This window comes from Sturnira hondurensis, unplaced genomic scaffold (genome assembly GCF_014824575.4).
Source record: "Sturnira hondurensis isolate 20B ecotype Veracruz unplaced genomic scaffold, ASM1482457v3 Scaffold0003693, whole genome shotgun sequence".
In the NCBI taxonomy this organism is placed as follows: domain Eukaryota; kingdom Metazoa; phylum Chordata; class Mammalia; order Chiroptera; family Phyllostomidae; genus Sturnira; species Sturnira hondurensis.
Genome location: NW_028076324.1, coordinates 8,724,976 through 8,742,883, shown reverse-complemented (window position 1 = coordinate 8,742,883; position 17,908 = coordinate 8,724,976). Strand labels below are relative to the sequence as shown.

At 54.5% G+C, this 17,908-nt stretch overlaps 1 protein-coding gene across 1 annotated transcript; it reads left to right on the top strand.

Annotated features, from left to right (window-relative positions):
- The first annotated feature begins 7,685 nt into the window (after nucleotides 1-7,685).
- TLE5 (TLE family member 5, transcriptional modulator) lies at nucleotides 7,686-16,935 on the top strand. Its single transcript, XM_037042490.1, has 7 exons — nucleotides 7,686-8,181; nucleotides 9,270-9,367; nucleotides 11,695-11,758; nucleotides 13,521-13,565; nucleotides 14,221-14,283; nucleotides 15,696-15,770; nucleotides 15,872-16,935. Exons 1-7 carry the CDS (start codon nucleotides 8,155-8,157, stop codon nucleotides 16,091-16,093), a joined length of 594 nt encoding a protein of 197 aa, XP_036898385.1. The 5' UTR covers nucleotides 7,686-8,154; the 3' UTR covers nucleotides 16,094-16,935.
- Nucleotides 16,936-17,908: the final 973 nt, after the last annotated feature.

Below are 17,908 nucleotides of genomic sequence, written 5' to 3'. Positions count from 1 at the left end.
CAGCCACTGTGGAAAACAGTCTGGAGGCTCCTCAAAGGGTGAAACACTAAGTTTTCATCTGACCCAGCCATTTCACTCCTAGGTGTCCACCCAAGAGAAATGAAAACCTATGTTCATAGGAAAACTTGTACATAAATATTCATAGCAGCTTCATTTGTAATAGGCAAAAGGTGAAAACAATCCAAATATCCATCAGCTTAAGGATAAATAAAATGTGATATGGATAAATATCTATGGTGGAATATTATGCAGCCAAGAAAAGGAGTGAAGCGCTGGCACTCACTGCAACATGAATGGACTTTGAACACACGATGCTCAGGGAAAGAAGCCAGTGCAAAAGGCCACACAGTGTGTGATCCTATTTATGTGACATGTCCAGGACAGGCACATCCAGACAAAATGTGAATTTGTGATTCCTGGGAGCTGGGGAAAGGGATAGGGATGGGGCTTCTTCTTTGGAGTGCTGAATGAATGAAATAAGCCGGTCACAGACACCATGTGACTCCACTCACAGGAGGTCCCTGGAAGAGTTAAAGCCAGAGAGACAGGAAGTAGAGGGTAGGTGCCAGGGGCTGGGGGATGGGGAGTTACTGTTTCATGGGGACAGAGTTTCAGTCTGGGAAGATGAGAAAGTTATAGACATGGATGGTGATAACGGCTGTACAACAGTGTGAGTGTGCTGAATACCACTGAGCTGTGCACTGAGAAATGGTGAAGATGGTAAATTGTGCTCAGCTACCATCCGTCGATGCACGCTTGTTCCCACTTTCAGCTGTTGTGAATAACTCCACCATCAACACTGGCATACAGATATGTTTGAGTTCCTGCTTTTAATTCTTTACGGTATACACCTAGGAGTGGAATTGCTGGGTCGTATGGTAACTCCATGCTCAACTTCTTGGAGGGCTGCCATTCCATTTCCCACAGCACGGCCTTACTCTCCACGGCCTTCCTCACCTGTGCGTGAGGGCTCCAATTTCTCCACACACAAAAAATGGTATTTTCCATTTTCTAATAATAACCATCCTCGTGCATGTGAGATTGTGTCTCACTGTGGCTTTGATTTGCACCTCCCTAATAATTAGTGAGGCTGAGAATCTTTTCATGTGTTTCTTGGCCATATGTGTGCATTTTTGGAAAACTGTTCAGGTCCTTTGCCCATTCTTGTCTTGGGTGGTTTGTTTTGTTGTTGTTGAGGTGTAGGAGTCATTTTTTAAAATTCATTTTTTTAATTTTTTATTTGTTTATTTTTAGACAGAGGGGAAGGGAGGGAGAGAAACATCAATGCGTGGTTGCCTCTCCCACACTCCCCAGTGAGAGACCAGGCCCAGAACTCAGGCATGTGCCCTGACTGGGAATCGAACCAGTGACCCTTCGGTTTGCAGGCCCGCACTCTATCCACTGAGCCACATCAGCCAGGGCAAGGTGTAGAAGTCTTTATATATTCCAGATAATGGACCTTGCTTAAACACAAAGATTTGCAACTATTTGCTCCCATTTGGAGTTGCAGTTTCATTCTCACGACGTCCTTCACTTGTGCTCTTAATTTCCATGAAGTCCAATGTATCTCCTTTTCCCCTCCTTGATATTTTTGTAGGCCTTTCACAATGTTTTCAAACTCAGTTTGTCCAAAACGGAACTAGCAAACTACCTGGACACAGTCTCTCAGGCCAGGTCCCTCTTGCGACAACTCTACGAGCCATCCTTGCCACCCCTCTGTTTGGCCAGCCGGTAGATGCTAATGGCCACCCTGCTGAATCTGACTTGTACCCAGCCCCTTCCCCCCCTGCCCAGCCCCCACCCCCCATCCGGCCTCCATCCCATCTCCACTTGCCCCACTCCCTCTCTGCTCCCTGAGGTTTTTCCTCCCAGGTACCCGCTGGGCACACTGCCCAGGCCCCATCGTACTTTCAGGGGCTTGTAACATGTTTTAATTTCCTTTAAAATCGGGAGATAACAATGACGATAATAATCACGAGTATATCATTATACATCCAGACTAGATAATACCTGTCTGTGTACCCACACTATGGTCAAATATCGTATTATTTTTTACAGAGGAAGGGACCCATGGAAATCATAAGGCCACCCTGCTTCTTGCTCTCCTAGAAGCAGCCAGAGGGAGGTTCCAAAAGCCAAATAAGATCACGTTGCCCTCCTCTGGTACTGACAAACCTTCCGTGGCTCCCCAGCACCCTCTGAATGAATGCAGAGTCCAAGGCCCCGACGGTCTACCCCTCATGCTCCCCATCTCCTCTCTTCTCTCCCCCTGCCCACTCCCCTCCAGCCTCCCTCGTGATCCCCAATCTCAGCAGCTTGGTCCCTTCCTCTGGGCTTTGGCACGCGCAGGCTTCTCTAACCAAGTCAGCTGTCGACTAGGTAACCCCAACATCATTCATTTTAGGCAGACCCTTCCAGGACAAACCTTGGACCTCCAGCAAAGGTCAGATTCATTGTCATAAATTCTCCTAAGAAGGAACTCCGCACCCTCTTCTAATTCGTCACTTGGCTCTTATTACAGCACCAAGGTCCTTCCCTCTTTGCAACGGCAGCATCAGGGCCAGGTCACTCCCCGTGGTGGACCGTCCTGGGCACTGTGGGTGTTAAGCAGCATCACTGGCCCCCACCCACTGGATGTTAGGAGGATTGCCTCAGTGTGACAATCACGGATGTTCCCAGATACTGTGAAATGATTCCTGGGGGCAGAACCACCCCTGGCTGGGAAACCACATTAGAGTGGCAACCAGATAAGCGCCTGCCTCCCCAGCTACGCTTGCACCAGGGGGAGTGGGAGCCCGTCCTTCTCATCCCTTCCTGAGGCTTCAAGGCACACACTCCAGGCAGAATGGGTGGCATTAGTGAGTCCCAGGGACAGGGCTGCATGCGGCTGGAAGAGCAGATCCCTGGTGGAGCTGTGCTGGGGACTGAATTTTGTGCCCCACCCCCAATCTCTGTGTCGAAGCCTAACCCCTAATACGATTGTATCCGGAGATGGGGCTTTCAGGAGGTAAAGTTAAAGGAGGTTGTCGGGATGGGGCTCTGAGCCGACAGCACTGGTGTTTCTGCAAAAAGGGAAGAGAGAGACCTCCCCACAGCGCTCCCTGAAGAAAGGCCACAAGAGGACAGCAAGAAGGGGGCCATCTGCAAGCCGGGAAGAGCGTTCTCACCAGCACGAGAATCAGTTGGCCCCTTGATCTTGGACTTCCCAGCCTCCAGAACTGTGGGAAATAAATGTTTATTGTTTAGAAGCCACCAGGTCTGTGGTGTTTGGTTACGGCAGCCTAAGCTCACTCAGCTGCATTGTGCTTTGACTGGGCAGCCTAATCCTGACAGAGATAAGTTTCCTATCAACCGAGATTCATTGTGCACCTACTGGGTGGTGAGTGCCGTGCAGGGAATGCAAAGGACTAAACCCGAGCCTTGCTGAGACTCTAGTGGGGACAATAAGCATACAAATGAAAATATAAAGGCAGAGCTATTATTACTAAGAAAAATATAGAAGGGCCCTAGCTGGTGTGGCTCAATGGACTGAGTGCCGGCCTGTGAACCTAAAGGTTGCTAGATTGATTCCCAGTCAAGGCACGTGCCTGGGCTGCAGGCAGGTCCCCAGGTTGGGGGTGTGTGAGAGGCAACCGATGGATGGATCTCTCACATGTATGTTTCTCTCCCTCTCTTTTTCCCTCTCTCTCTAAAAATAAATAAAATCTTTTAAAAAGTACAGAAGGACTAGTGAAGGGTTTCAGGAAATTTTAGGGAGGTGCACAATGTCCTGTCTGAGGAATTGATATCTGAGATCTGAGCTGAAACATGGAGGAAGCGAGGTGATATCTAGAGGAAGATCCTGCAAAGCAAAGAGCACAGCCCATGCAAAGGTCCTGAGGCAGGATAAGGCCTGGCATGCTGGATGAACAGAGAGGAGGCCTGTGAGGCTGGAGCAGAGTGACAAGGGGGAGAAAGAGAGGAAGTGAGGGCAGGGAGGGGGCAGGGTGAGGGGTAGGTTTTCGGGGCCATTTGGGCCAAGGGGAAGACCTGGGTTTTTCCAGGTCCCACAAGGGGGAGTGGGAGCCCTGGAGGGCTGTGGGCAGAGGAGGGATGGGATCTCAGTCAAGTTTTGAAAGCCTGTCAACTCTGCAAACGGGAGGGATTTTGGTTCACCCTGGTCACTGCTGTCAGCCTCCACTTAGAATCCTGCCTGGCACACAGTAGGCACAATAAGTGTTTGCTGAGAGAACAGATGAATAATAGCTCCTTTGGGTGTGGGGGAGACCAAGTGCTGTAAAATCACATGGCCCCAGGTCACCCAGCCAGGTTACGGCAGGCCAAGGCCTGAGCCCAGAGCTGGACAGCTGAGGCCCCAGCTCCGCCAGACCTAGCAGAGGGAGTCCCCGTGCCCTAATGGTGGCCACCTGTTTCTTCCCCTGCCTGTGATTAATGGCCATGCAACCCCATCCATCACTTGCCAGCTAGCGCCTGGCTCTGCCCGGGAGGCCATGGGGCCCAGCACTCATTTGTAAGCAGGCAGCCAGGCTCGTCTCAGATGGTTGGTGACGTGAGACAGATCCCGGCTCCAATCTGGTCCTAGATGTGGTCCTGAGAACCCCAGGGAGAGAAAAGACCAGGCTGTGGACCCAAGGGGCAGGGGCTGAGTAGGGGCTGAGGGGTGTGGAATGGTAGCTGCCCAGACAGTAGGATCTTCAAAAGCCCCAATTCTCCTCAAATTACTTGCATTACCAAAACTGTCCCCTCTTGGTTGCAGCGTCCCACCCTGCCTTTTCGTCCCCTCCTATGAGCTGTTCTTTTTACCTCCAAAGAGCTCCAGCCCAGCCTGTCCCTCTCCTGAACCTCAGTCTGGGCACCCCCCCCCCGGGTCTAGTGGCCTTTTTCCCTGCCTTCCCCATTCCCACTACCAGCAAAACCTTCTACCCCTCAGCACTGGTGGTCTCTCTCCATTGCTCTAGGCCAGGGCTCCTTAGCTGGGGATGATTTTGCCCCGCACTGCCACCCCCATGGGCAATATCTACATACCTTTCTGCTCCTGGACAGGAAGGTGCTCCTGGGAGAGTGGGAAGGCCAGGGATGACGCTCAACACCCCACTGTGCCCAGAGAGTCCCCCACAGAAAACAATCGAGGCCAGAATGTCAACACTGAAGACAGAATCCCTGCTCTGAAACCCCCCATGGCTCTGCAGTGCCCTCCAGGTCAAATCCCATCTCCTCAGTGCAGAAGGCAGGTCTTCGCAGCTCTGGCCCCAGCCCTCCACAGCCGGTATCCCACCACGCCCTGCCTCATGCCCCATCTGGAAGGGCAGTAACCCAGAGTCAAGAGGCTCGGCACCTGGGTTCCATCCCGGCTCTGCCGCCTACTGGCCGTGTGATCTGGGCCTTCACTTAACCTCTCAGTGCCTTCACTTCCCCTCCGTCCAAACGTCATTATCGGCAGTACCTAGACTTAACGTGCTTGAGGCAGCGACTGGTGTGGTAGTAAAAATACGTGCAGGTGGCTTAGTTTATTATTATTCATGGTTTGGGTCACATTTCTGGGCTTTGTTATGTGCCTAAAGGCCCCTTTTCCTGAAAATCACTTTTTTATAATCACTCTCCTTCAAAGGCAAAGCCCCGAGTCCCTTCCTGTGGCCCAGTCCTGACCCCACTGGGCTGGGAGTGTCTGTGACCGCCTCTGGAGTCTGTTAAAATGGGAGTGTCTGGTTGCAGAGTGCCATCACACTGGGAAGGGCATGACCAGGTGAGGGGCAGGTGCAGGCGTCCTCCCAGGGGAACGAGTATCTGGTCCCCATGATGAGTGTGGAAGTGCGTGTTGGGGGCAGGGCCAGCTTCGTGGGCAGGCAGCTCACGCACTCAGACAGGACTGTCCTCTCCGACGAAGGACCCCCCATCTGCAAACTCCTAATCACTTTGAACAAGAGGCCATATATTTTCATTTTTCCCCAGGCCTCCCCAAATTCTGTAGCTTGTCCCAGTCAGGGACTCTCATATGATCTGTGGGGGTCTATGTAGTCCAGAACCTGAGGGGAACACTGACTGGCCAGGGCTGGATGCTGTCTTTTTTTTTTTAAGATTTTATTTACTCCTTTATTTTTAGACAGAGGGGAAAGGAGAAAGGGCAAGAAACATCAATGTGTGTTGCCTCTTGTGCACCCCTTTCTGGGGACCTGGCCCTCAACCCAGGCATGTGCCCTGACTGGGAATCAAACCAGCAACCCTTTGGTTCACAGGCCAGCACTTAGTCCACTGAGCCACACCAGCCAGGGCTGGATCCTGTCTTTTTAAAATAGGTTGACATTTTGCTCATCATGCATTTTTACTTTTATTACATTTATTGGAGTAACATTAGTTAATATTATACAAACTTCAGGTCGTACATTATAATCCAACCTTTTTATATTCCATTGTGTGTTCACCACCTGAAGTCTAGATTCCTTCCATCACTGTAATTTTTTGGCATCAATTTTTAGTTTTAGAAGTATTGCATTAAAGTATTATTTATCTTGATGGATTTTTTTGGTGAGAGTGGGGTGGGCTTTAGATTTTGCTTATTCATTTCACTCTCATCTTAGCCCCTCATCTGCCCAGGAAAAGTGATGAGGTCCTAACTTTCCATTTTACAGGTGAGAAAACCCAAGGATCAAAAAAGTTTTTCATTTGTAGAGAGCAAGCTGCATAGTTGAAGGTGATATGAGAATTGAGACAGTATTTAACACTTGCTAGGGCTGTAACATGCATTATTTCAACGGCTTCTTTGAGGCCCAATTCCCACACAGCAGGGAGACGTTTATCAAAACCCGAGTCAGGTCACACCCCTCCTCTGCCTACAGCCTTCTGTGGATCCCACTCCCCTCAGAGGAAACTCTCAAGTCCTTCCTGTGGCCCTGTATCAATAATGTGTCACCAGCTACAGAATTTGCAGGGTCAATACAAAATGAAACTTCAAAGCCCCTTCTTCAAAATAATTAGGAATTTCCAGACCAGAACAGCAAATCATGAACCCAAGCACAGGCCATTCTGGGAGAAGGCCCCTTGTTCCAATGCTGGAAGCTGCTAGCCCTGCCTTCCTGCTCTCCTTTCCTCCCAGGCTCCCCTGCACCCAAAGCAGGGCTGTCTTTGGGCCTTTGCACTTGCTGTTACTGTCTCCTTGAATAAGCCACCATACCCCACACCCCATACCCGTATTGGGGATTCCTGCCTCTGTCGCCTTCAGGTCCTTTTTTTCAGGAAAGAAGGCCATCACTGACTTGCCCATGTTTCAAATTGCATTCTTCTTGGCCCTCACCCCTGGTTTATTTTCTCCATAGCTGTTACCACCATCTGACCTGCCAGGGTTTGGCCTCAACTATTTGTCTCCTGTCTGTCATCTCCACCAGGGTTGGTACTTTACATGCCCCCACCCCCATCCCACATCCTGGAGCAGGGTTTGGCACACAGTAGGTGCTCAATACATGTATGTTGCAGGTATGACTCCTGCCTTTCTACAATAGAGGAAAATGAGGTTTAGAGAGAACAGCCAGGAAGCCAAGGTTACCGAGCATGTCTCTGGCACGCGTCCAGGTCTCCCCGACAGCGCGGGTGGTTTCGATGGGGGCCGCTGGGCCTCTTTTTTGACAGGGAAACCGAGGCCCAGGTGGCTGCCAAGGCCACCTAGCCCAGAGGGGCAACAGCGCAGCGCCGGGGTCTGGGGGCCGAGGCTGAGCCAGGCCCAAGGTCACCGCACTGGCGGCCCGAGAGAGGCGGGCTGGGTGGGGATCCACAGGCCTCCCCGGGCGCGCGCCCCCCCCCTCGGCGGCGCGCACGGGGCCCGGGCGGCAGCAGCAGGTGGAGTCGGAGCCTCCGCGCAGCCGAGGCCGCGGCCACTGCCGACGTCGCCGCCATTAGACAATAGGAGCCGCGGCCCGGCGTGCGAGGAGGCGGGCGGCGGGAGGGGCGCCGGGCGCGCAGGAAGCGGGGCCCGGGGCGCGCCGGGGCCGGGCGCACGGGGAGGGGGCGCAGGAAGCGGTCGAGGCCGGGTACAGGAGGCTGCGGCGGCGGCCCCGGGAGCTACTGATCGGCGCCGGGACAAAGGCGCGGCCGCCCGGCGCCCCGAGGCGCCGGAGCCGGGGCGCACAGCCGGGGCGCAGCCCGCGCCCCCCCGCAGCGACTGACATGATGTTTCCACAAAGCAGGCATTCGGTAAGCGATGCCCGCGGCCTGGCGCCCTCCCCCCATATTCGGGCCCTGCGCGCCCCCCAGCTCCTGGCCGGTCCATCCCCCCTCTCCCTTCTCTCGGCCCTGTGGGCCCCCCAGGTCCTTGCCTGGCACACCCCCTCCAGGTCCCGGCCCTGCGCCCCCCAGTTCCCCCCCGTACCATCCCCCTCCAGATCCGAGTTCTATGCCTTCCCTCCCTCAGCTCCCTGCTCGGCGACTCCCCCCAACTCCATGGCCGGGTCCCCTCTAGGTCCGGGCCCAGCCCCCCAGCTCCCCAGACTTTCCCCCCACTGTAGTTCCTTACCCCCCTCCCAGCTTCCCGGCCCGGAGTCCCCCCAGCTTCCAGGCAGGGTCCTCTCCAGCTCTCCTCCCGGACCCCACCCCAATCCCTAAGCCCTGCGGTTTGCCCCCCGCTGAGCCAAGCAGGGCCTGGGCGGCCTTGGCCTCCGGCGCACCGGTAGCCCCACTAGGCACCTCTAACGCTGGGCCTGCATTCGGGGCCTGGGAACGGGAGGAGATTCGAGACGCACCCCTCCCGGAAGAGTGCGGCCTGGCGGAAGGGTGCAGGGAATCTTGGGGGGGGGGCCAGTTGAATTTTGGGTGCTGAGAGAGGCCCCTCCCCGAATGGGACTTTGCGGAGAGGCCTCGCTCCCCCTCTTGGGGAGGGGGAATTCCCTACGACGCTTTCTCCCCCCTTCCGGAGGCAGTTGGGGCTCTCGGATGTGCACCACCCCCTCCCGGCGCTTTGGAGCAGCAGTAGAGGGCGCACCCTGCCCCCCACCAAGGGCGGGCGTTGAAGAGCACATCCACAGCCTGGGGGTGGCGAGGGACTGAGAGGCTCCAGGCGCACCCACCCCGTCGGCTTCCCCCGGAGAGGCGGGGGCAGGAAGCGAAGGCGGGGACCGCGCCAGGGGCAGTAAACACAGGCCGGGGAAGTGGGGCAGAGCTGGGCGGGGGGGGGCGGGGGGGGACGGCGCTGCAGCTGCGCTGGCTGCTTCCTGGGGGCTCCCGGGAGGGAAGTGAGCAGCCGCCCTACTCGCCTGGCCCTGACTCGGGCCGTCCCCTACCCACAGGGCTCGTCGCACCTCCCCCAGCAACTCAAATTCACCACCTCCGACTCTTGCGACCGCATCAAAGACGAGTTTCAGCTGCTGCAGGCGCAGTACCACAGGTGAGCAGAGGCTCGGGTCCCTACTGGGGAACAGGTGGAGCCTCGAACGCAGATGGCAAGGAGGAGGCCTGGAGCGGAGATGGTGGGCCCTGCTATATACAAATACTTGAAAAAAATATAGGTGTACAGCGTCTTATTGTATGGCAGTCGCTGTCTTGGGCACTTAAACTCTTTTAGTCTTAAGAGCAGCCCATTTCACAGATGAGAAAACGGAGGCACAAAAGTAAACCTCTTGCTCACACTCAGCTGTATGGCTTCAGGGCCATTCTCCCACCCGACCCCAATCTCCACTGAACTAAAAACCTCCCAACAACTGGAGTTGGGGTGGACCCCCACCTCCCAAAAGAAAAGGGTAATGAAAAAATTCCCCAAAAGAAAAAATTCTGCAACCTGCTATCTCTCTGCCTGGTTTAGGGGAAGCGTTCCTGGCCTCCAAGAGATTTTTATTCTCCTCCTAGAATTTAATCTCTAACATTTGCCATGCACTGGGGTCTAAGGGGAAGGAGCTATTACTGTTTGCACCTTACACTGAGACCAGGCACGGAAAGTGTAGGGTTTCCAGGGGAAGCACAGCCAGGAAGTGGCAGGACTGACATTTGCACCCAATTTCTGGTTTGAAGAATGCAAGTTCTCCACCTCTGTGTGACAGGAGAGATTTGTCTAGGAACCAGAAGGAGGTCCCCAGCCACTGATTTCAGCGAAGTCTTGGGCCCCCTCTGGGCTTCGATTTACCCACATGAACGGATCCTGGGTTTTCTCTGAAAAGAAAGGGGGAGTAGTGATACATATATTCTTTGGTTTTTTTTAAACATCCAATCTCTTGGGGTACTTCCCATGCTCTGTAAGTGTTAACTACGGAATACACATCCTTTGTTTAATCTTCCTTGTTGGTCTATTACTATGCCGATTTCAAAGATGAGAAAACTGAGACATTGCTGGTCAAGGGGCAGAGGGCACACACCCAGGACCTTTGTCTTAGTCCCATGACACAGAGGTTTCAGGGTCTTTGCCTGGCAGGTCCCGCCTTTCTGAGCCCCTGCAGGGGGTCCTCCCCCAACCCCTCTGGTCCTTGCCCACCTCAGAGTGGCTCCAGGACTGCCAGTCTCTGAGACCCGGAGTCACAGTGCTGCCACAGTGCTGTGTGTCCTTCTGTAAGCTGGACCCCTCCCTGAGCTTTGGGGACTCCATTCGCTAGGCCTGGCTTCACACCATTTATGAGGGATCCTACCATGTTGGCACTCAGGACCTGTTAGGCCCTCAAGAAGGCAGAAATCCCGAATTTGGGATGAAATTGTCTGTTTTTTTTTAATGTTGGCAACAAATGATCACTTTTTAAAAATTAGAGAAAACAAACTCAAAGGGGCCACAACAACCCTAGCTGTGGTTGGTCTCTGAACTGGGGTGGACAGTTACGGTCAGTCTGGCAGACCGACACGCCAGGTGCCTGGGGCAGCGGAGATCAACAGGCGTTCAGCGGTGCTTACTCAGTGCCAGGCATTGTTCTAAGGACATTTCTAGTCTCGATCCATTTGATCCTCATCACCCCACCCAGGGAGGTTGATACTTCAAGAGGTGCAGAGACTGAGGCCCAGAGAGGTAGAAGGGTTTGCCCAAGTCACACAGCATCCAAGTTGTAGGGCTGAACTTTGAACCCAGTCCAGCTAGATTGAGTTTGTACATCAATCAGTCTCTCTACTTAATGCCCTAATAGAGAAATGCCCACAGCTCCTCCTTGCTGGGAAGCCTGAGAGAGGCCAAGGGGGTCACCATCTCTTATTAACCAACAGTAGAACTTTAACCCCTAGTAAAATCAAGGCCTCTAAGACCGGTTGGGCCCCATTGGAGATTTCTTGATGAGTTCAGCCCAGAACACTGCCAGCCAGCCCCTGGCCCTCTCCTGGCCTCCCTCATAGTTTCTATTTGTCCCTCCCTCTTGTTGGAGGGTTTTTCCCAGTGGTTGGGAGTATGGCTCTGAAGCCAACTTCCTGGCTATGTGACCTTGAGCCAATTACTCAGCCTCTCTGAGCAGCTACTGCATTATCTGTACAATGAGTGATGTTCACGATACTGACCTCATCGGGTTTGGGAGTGGGTGAAGGGTTGTTTGACTCTCTGGCTGACCTAGGGTCAGAGCAGTTTGTTCTGACTTGTTGTTTTTATTATTACCATTGTTTTCTCCACCACCAGATCTTTAAGGCTGATTTCCTAATCCCCATTTTACAGTTAGGGCACTTGAGGCTCCCCCAACCCCATCCTCACAGAGTGTCCCTTGTCAAAATTTGGGGCTCAGCCCAGCCCCCACCCCCTCTCCCCATGTTCTTCTTCAGCCTGAAGCTCGAATGTGACAAACTGGCCAGCGAGAAGTCAGAGATGCAGCGTCATTATGTGATGGTGAGCAGGCGGAGGCGAGTGGGCGGGAATGTGGGGGCCCCAGACTCTCCTCCACCACCAGCAGCTCCCGCCCAAACCCTAGCCACCTCCTCTGGGAAGTGTGAGGATTCAGGGTCCACCTTGCTGGCCTGGCTGCTGGCCCAGGCGGTGGTGGAGGTGCCAAACCACCGGGTTGCAGTCTGGGCCTGCCAGGTCCCCTGGTTGTCCTTGGCAGCCAGCAGAAGAGGCAGTGGTTGTGGAAGCCAGGAACTGACGTGGGGGAGCAGCCGGATCCCCGCCCCCAAGATCCAGACATCCCAGTGCTTAACCCCTCCTCTCCCAAGCTTCGGAAGAGGACTCCTAGACTTTACACACACATACACACACACACACCACCTTCCAGGAGGCTGACACCTTTGAGGTTGGTGGGAGGGAGGCGTAACAAGGCATTCTTTGGACTGACATTTGAGACCCTGCCCATCCACACTGCCAGAATCACTTGCTGTTTCATACTCGCCAGGTGGCAGTTTCTGCATCAAAAATTCTTGCTTTGGCCCAGTCCCTATTCCCTGCTCTCCCAGGCTATGGGGGGGGGGGGGGCAGGACCAGACTGAAGCTCCCAGTCCCCGAGGAAATGGGCTGGGCAGAGAAGGACCCAGGAGGGACGGGGATTCCAGGGGGGAGCCTGAGGAAGGCTGCTCTGTGAATTGGGCATTGCCCCTGGGGTCTTGAAGAGTGAGTAGGAGCATGGTGGGGGGACAGGGACAGAGGTGGGGAGAGAAAATGACCAAGCCAAGGTGTAGGAGCATCTTGGCTGTCTAGGGGTGGTGGGTAATGGGAAGCCATGAGGTTTAGAATGGGGGAGGGGGGCTGCTGGCTCCAGAGCCAAACCCAGCAGGCTTTGTTTATCTTCCATTATTTATACCCAGGAAGGCAAACTTCCCTGCAGTCTGGGGCCACCCGCAGACAAGACACATAAAGATAAAAGATTAGGAGCCCTGGAATGTGTGTGTGTTGGGGGGGAGGTGGGGCAGGACCAGACTGAAGCTCCCAGTCCCCGAGGAAATGGGCTGGGCAGAGAAGGACCCAGGAGGGACGGGGATTCCAGGGGGGAGCCTGAGGAAGGCTGCTCTGTGAATTGGGCATTGCCCCTGGGGTCTTGAAGAGTGAGTAGGAGCATGGTGGGGGGACAGGGACAGAGGTGGGGAGAGAAAATGACCAAGCCAAGGTGTAGGAGCATCTTGGCTGTCTAGGGGTGGTGGGTAATGGGAAGCCATGAGGTTTAGAATGGGGGAGGGGGCAGGGTTAGATCTGGGCCTTGGGGAGGGGGGCTGCTGGCTCCAGAGCCAAACCCAGCAGGCTTTGTTTATCTTCCATTATTTATACCCAGGAAGGCAAACTTCCCTGCAGTCTGGGGCCACCCGCAGACAAGACACATAAAGATAAAAGATTAGGAGCCCTGGAATGTGTGTGTGTTGGGGGGAGGTGGGGCTGGATACTTACCCAGAAACCTGGGAGCCAAGCTGGGGCTGAGGCCCTCGAGCTCCCCCAGCTCTGTAAGCAGCCCCACCAGGCACCTGGGCTGTTCCCGGTGTGGGTGTCTCCCCCCTCCTGTCTCCTCCTGCCCGCCTCTCTCCATCACTTCCTGCTCCACGTCTCTGTCTTGCTTTTTCCTCTTCTCTGCCTCCCCCTTTGTCTCTTTCTGTCACTCCCATCTCTTTGTCTCTTAAGCCCACCCATCCTTCACCCGCCCCCATTTCTTTTTCTCTCTCCCCTCACGCAGTACTACGAGATGTCCTATGGCTTGAACATTGAGATGCACAAGCAGGTACGCCCTCTCGCTCTCTCCATGGCACCCCCAGGCAGGTAGGAGCCCGCCCCTTGGCTGAACACCAAGTTCTGCCCTTGTGATCCTGCTCCATCCCAAGTACCCCCTTCTTCCTTAGGCCTCCCTGGGAGGTTGTTCTGCCTGAGGAGGAGGGGCAGAGGCCTTCCCTCAGAATGCCACCACTTCTCTGTCCTCTCTCCTTTGTGACAGTGGCAGGAAGGTGATAGGTACAGCTACTCCCCCTGTAACCTCAGATCACCCCTTGCCCTCCAGCCTTGCTTCAGCCAACTTTGCCCTGAGGAGGTCACCATCAGGGATATCACAGAATAATGATGTCAATGCCCTCCCCTCTCCTTCCTTCTCTCCCACGGAGTGCTCACTACCTACCAGGCACTGGGGGTCATCTGCTCAGGGCCACACAGACCCGGAGTGGCCCAGTCTGGATTCCGGCTTGTGCCTGCACTGTTAGCTGCAGGGCAGAGCACCAGCCTCAGATCCCACCTTTGCCACTGATTGGATGCTGGTGGACCCCGTGTGTCAATACCACCCTGCCTGAGCTCATCCCTCTTAGGCAGAACCCAGGCCTCTTAGGCCGGTCTGCGCCTGCGCCCACGCGAGAGGACTGGGGACTGAAGAGTCTGTGTGTTTGTTCTAGGCCGAAATTGTCAAGAGGCTGAATGGGATCTGTGCCCAGGTCCTCCCCTACCTTTCCCAAGAGGTGAGCAATGCCCCTGGGGCTTCAGGGAGGAGGAGGAGGAGGTAGATTGACCATGAACTTGTTCAGGCGGTGCCCACTGAAGTCACCTGGGGCAGCAGTGAGCTGGATGACCCCCAGGCACATGCCTCCCCTTTCTGGACCTCCCAGCTACTGGACAGCCTGTGCAAAAAATCCCCAGGCTGGAGAGCCCCCAGGGGTGCAGGGCAGTGGAAGGAGGGGCCTCACCCTGCTGTGGAATTCCTAGCCCAAGTGAGTCATTTCACCGTAAAAATGTCAGCTATGCCAAAGGCTGCACCAAGAATTTTTTTCCTTGTTTTGCTTCCACCTTCCACTCTCCTGAGATTCACCTGAGAGGCCCTGTGAGCTTCTTTGGGCCCAGGGACAAGGGGCATGTGTGGGGAGGGTGCCCTGTACACATAGGAAGACAAACACGGAGATAAACATAGATGCAACACAGATACATATGGTGCCCACACATGGACACACATGTACACCCCTGTGCAAACATACAGAGATGCACATGCCCAGATACAAATTTGGACATGACAGTTACATAGGAGACGTAAATACACACACACACACACACACAAGTATGCACTTGGCAGAGGCTCATGTGCACTCCCCCGGGGAACCAGGCACCCAGCCCTTCCTCTTCAGCTTTTTGGGGTTCTCAGATTTTCTGCTTAAGGCCCACTCCATGCAGACCCCACACCTGTGCCCCACCAGACTGTAAGGTCAAGCTCCTGCTCTCTGCCAGGTTTCCTGTCGATAATTCATCATTTCCCCTTTTATCTGTACCCGTATATCAGGGACCTCTGAGGGATGTACGTGCCTAGGGGCCATTCCAGAAGGGCACCATAAAGCCCGACAGGAGAGGGTTCTAGAGGCCTTGGGGGCTTCCCCGAAGCCGAAGCACAAAGGAATATGGCGAAAAGGAGACACTGGTTTTCTGGGAGGGGGTGGGAAAGGGTGGGAGATAATGTTCTGAACCCCAGCCCTGCCAGAATTCACTGGCTGTCCCCAGCTGTGGAAGGACAGGAGCTTGCATCAGCAGATCTCACAGCACAGTCTCCGAGTGATGGGAGAACAGGACTTCCCTGTACAGTGGGCCAGGCTGTGCACTGCACTTTTCTTTGCACATGGCGTCAGATAGCACATGATCCAAGGTTTCTCTCCGACTCCCCTGAAGGCCTTTTTCCTAAGTATCTGTCCCCAACCCCTTTGGGTCTTCTATGCATCTCCCTTTGTCCCCATTTCCCAGCTGAAAAGACTTGGTGGAAGGAAGTGGCTGGAGAGGGGACTTTTCTGGTAGGATGGAGAGCTGTGGGGGGTGGGGCATAGCACTAAGGCCACACAGGAGAGGGGCTTCTCCTGGGTTCTCACACAAGCCCCCCCCTGGCCTCTTCTTCCAGCACCAGCAGCAAGTCTTGGGAGCCATCGAGAGAGCTAAGCAGGTCACCGCTCCAGAGCTGAACTCCATCATTCGAGTAAGTCTGGGGCCTGGCCGGTAGGGGGGTAGGGGGTCAGAAGAGTGGCAGGTGGCAGGTGGACTGGAGGTAGCTAACATCCCCCTGCCTCTGCCCTGCAGCAGCAGCTCCAAGCCCACCAGCTGTCCCAGCTGCAGGCTCTGGCCCTGCCCCTGACCCCACTACCTGTGGGGCTGCAGCCGCCTTCACTGCCCGCGGTCAGCGCGGGCACCGGCCTCCTTTCACTGTCTGCGCTGGGCTCCCAGGCCCACCTCTCCAAGGAAGACAAGAATGGGCACGACGGTGACACCCACCAGGAGGACGATGGCGAGAAGTCAGATTAGCGTGTGGTCAGGATGGGGAGGGTGGGGGGACAAAGAGGAAACGACACACAGAGAGGAATGTTCACCGCAAGACAGTGCAGCTCTGGATTGGCTAAACTCCTGGTAGTATTTATGGTAGCTGCTGGGGCCTTGGCCCTGCTTGTGTGCCAGCCCCTAGCTTTGCTCTGGCTCCCCATCTCCTTCCCCCTTCCCCCTGCAGCCTGAATGGGTGAACACCTGCTTGCACCACAGATAAGGCCAGCTGAGGCCTGGAGACGAAAATGGGAGGCCAGGTCAGAAGGGAGCAAAACCTCAAGAAGTCTAACACCCCCTGCACTTCCCCATTTCGCACATGTGTGACTGACAGTCTGCCCGCTGGGCCCTCAGGGCACACCCCAGCTTCCCACCCTGGCACTGCATGCAAACACACTGCTAGTTGCCCCTTCCTGCCCTGGGCATCCCTTTCTCTCCCTCTACCTCCCATCCATTCACCTCTGCTAGGTCCAGACGCTCATGCACATCTGGTCCTCTCTACTTGCCCAGCTAGGATGAGCAGGGTGGGGTGGGCAACCCAAGATTCCCCTTATCCCTTTCCCAAATAAAGATGAGGGTACTCAAGTTGTCTTGTTTTTTATTTTATTTTATTTTTCTTCCAGTATACTAGCTTGTCTTTTAAGGGGAGTTAAAAAAAAAGACAGAAAAATGTTTTAAAAAAAAAGCAACACCCACACCTGTGTCTGTATATAGCCTTTTAGACTGTCAGCTTTTGTTGTGTTCAGTCGTTTGAACTCTGCAGAGAAGTGAAAATGCCGTATCGAGGGTGGGCTTAGCTGTGCCTTTCAAATAAAGATGTGAGAAGGTTGGTTGCTGTGTTCTTGCCTCTGTGTTGCGGCTGCCTGTGGTTCCCCCTTCCCTGTAAGGAGGGGACTTCTTTCATGTCTGGGCTCCCTCCCCTGTTACAGGACCAAATACTGAGAGTCCTAGGTAAGTCCATCTTGTAAGTGTGGTCCGTCTCCCAGACTTGATGCCCAGACCAGAGAGGGTCAGCTGGAAGCTGTAGGTCATACCGCCAGCCCAGGTGCCTGGAGGATTAGGAGAGCTGGTTTCTGAGCGGCAGGCCAGAGGGCCCCTAAGTGAAACCCTTTGAGACTGAAGAATCTACCCCCACCATGTACACATACATGGACCCTTTTTCCAGATCAGAGAACGCAGAACCTCCACCAAACCTCAACCCTGAAGGAGAGCTAAAATGAAAGATTTCCTGATATGGGCCTGGGTGGGCAGCCATCCCAACTTTGCAAGGGCTGCACAGCACAGAAATCCCACCCTCAGGGAGCTGGATTAAAAAGCACCCAGGAGACTTTTTTAAAGTGCAGGAAATTCTCATCTGCCTCCCTAATTCAGTGGGTTCCCTTGGGAGTCGGGGGAAGCATGGTGATGGCCCACTGCCCTCAGTGTAAATGTCTACGGTCCCCATGGACAAAGAGGATACCAAGAGAAGAGAGGACACCCAGCCTCCTGTTGGGTCCCACGTCTCTCCACTGCAGGCAAAGCACCCCTAAAAGTGCCAGTGTGATGGGGTAACTCACTGCTCGCTATTCGGCCTATTGTTGAAAACCCAAACTCACCCCAGTTGGAGAGTGAATTGTTAACATCTGCGTGGGAGGCTCTTTGGCACCCAGGGGTGCCGTCTCTGGGTCCAGCCCCCAGCGGCTGTGCCACTCGACTCTGCCCCCAAAGATGAGGATTCAGAGCCTTGTAGTTTGATAGTCATCGTTGCCCCAAACTGGAAACTACTGGCTGTCCAGTAAGCACAGGATACGTAAGTTGTGACAC

Excerpts from the sequence above, each read along its gene's own strand:
- TLE5 (XM_037042490.1), top strand. The coding sequence starts at position 8,155 with ATGATGTTTCCACAAAGCAGGCATTCG. Across the intron at positions 11,759-13,520 it reads TGCAGCGTCATTATGTGATG|TACTACGAGATGTCCTATGG; the intron begins GTGAGCAGGCGG and ends CCCCTCACGCAG. Across the intron at positions 13,566-14,220 it reads ACATTGAGATGCACAAGCAG|GCCGAAATTGTCAAGAGGCT; the intron begins GTACGCCCTCTC and ends TGTTTGTTCTAG.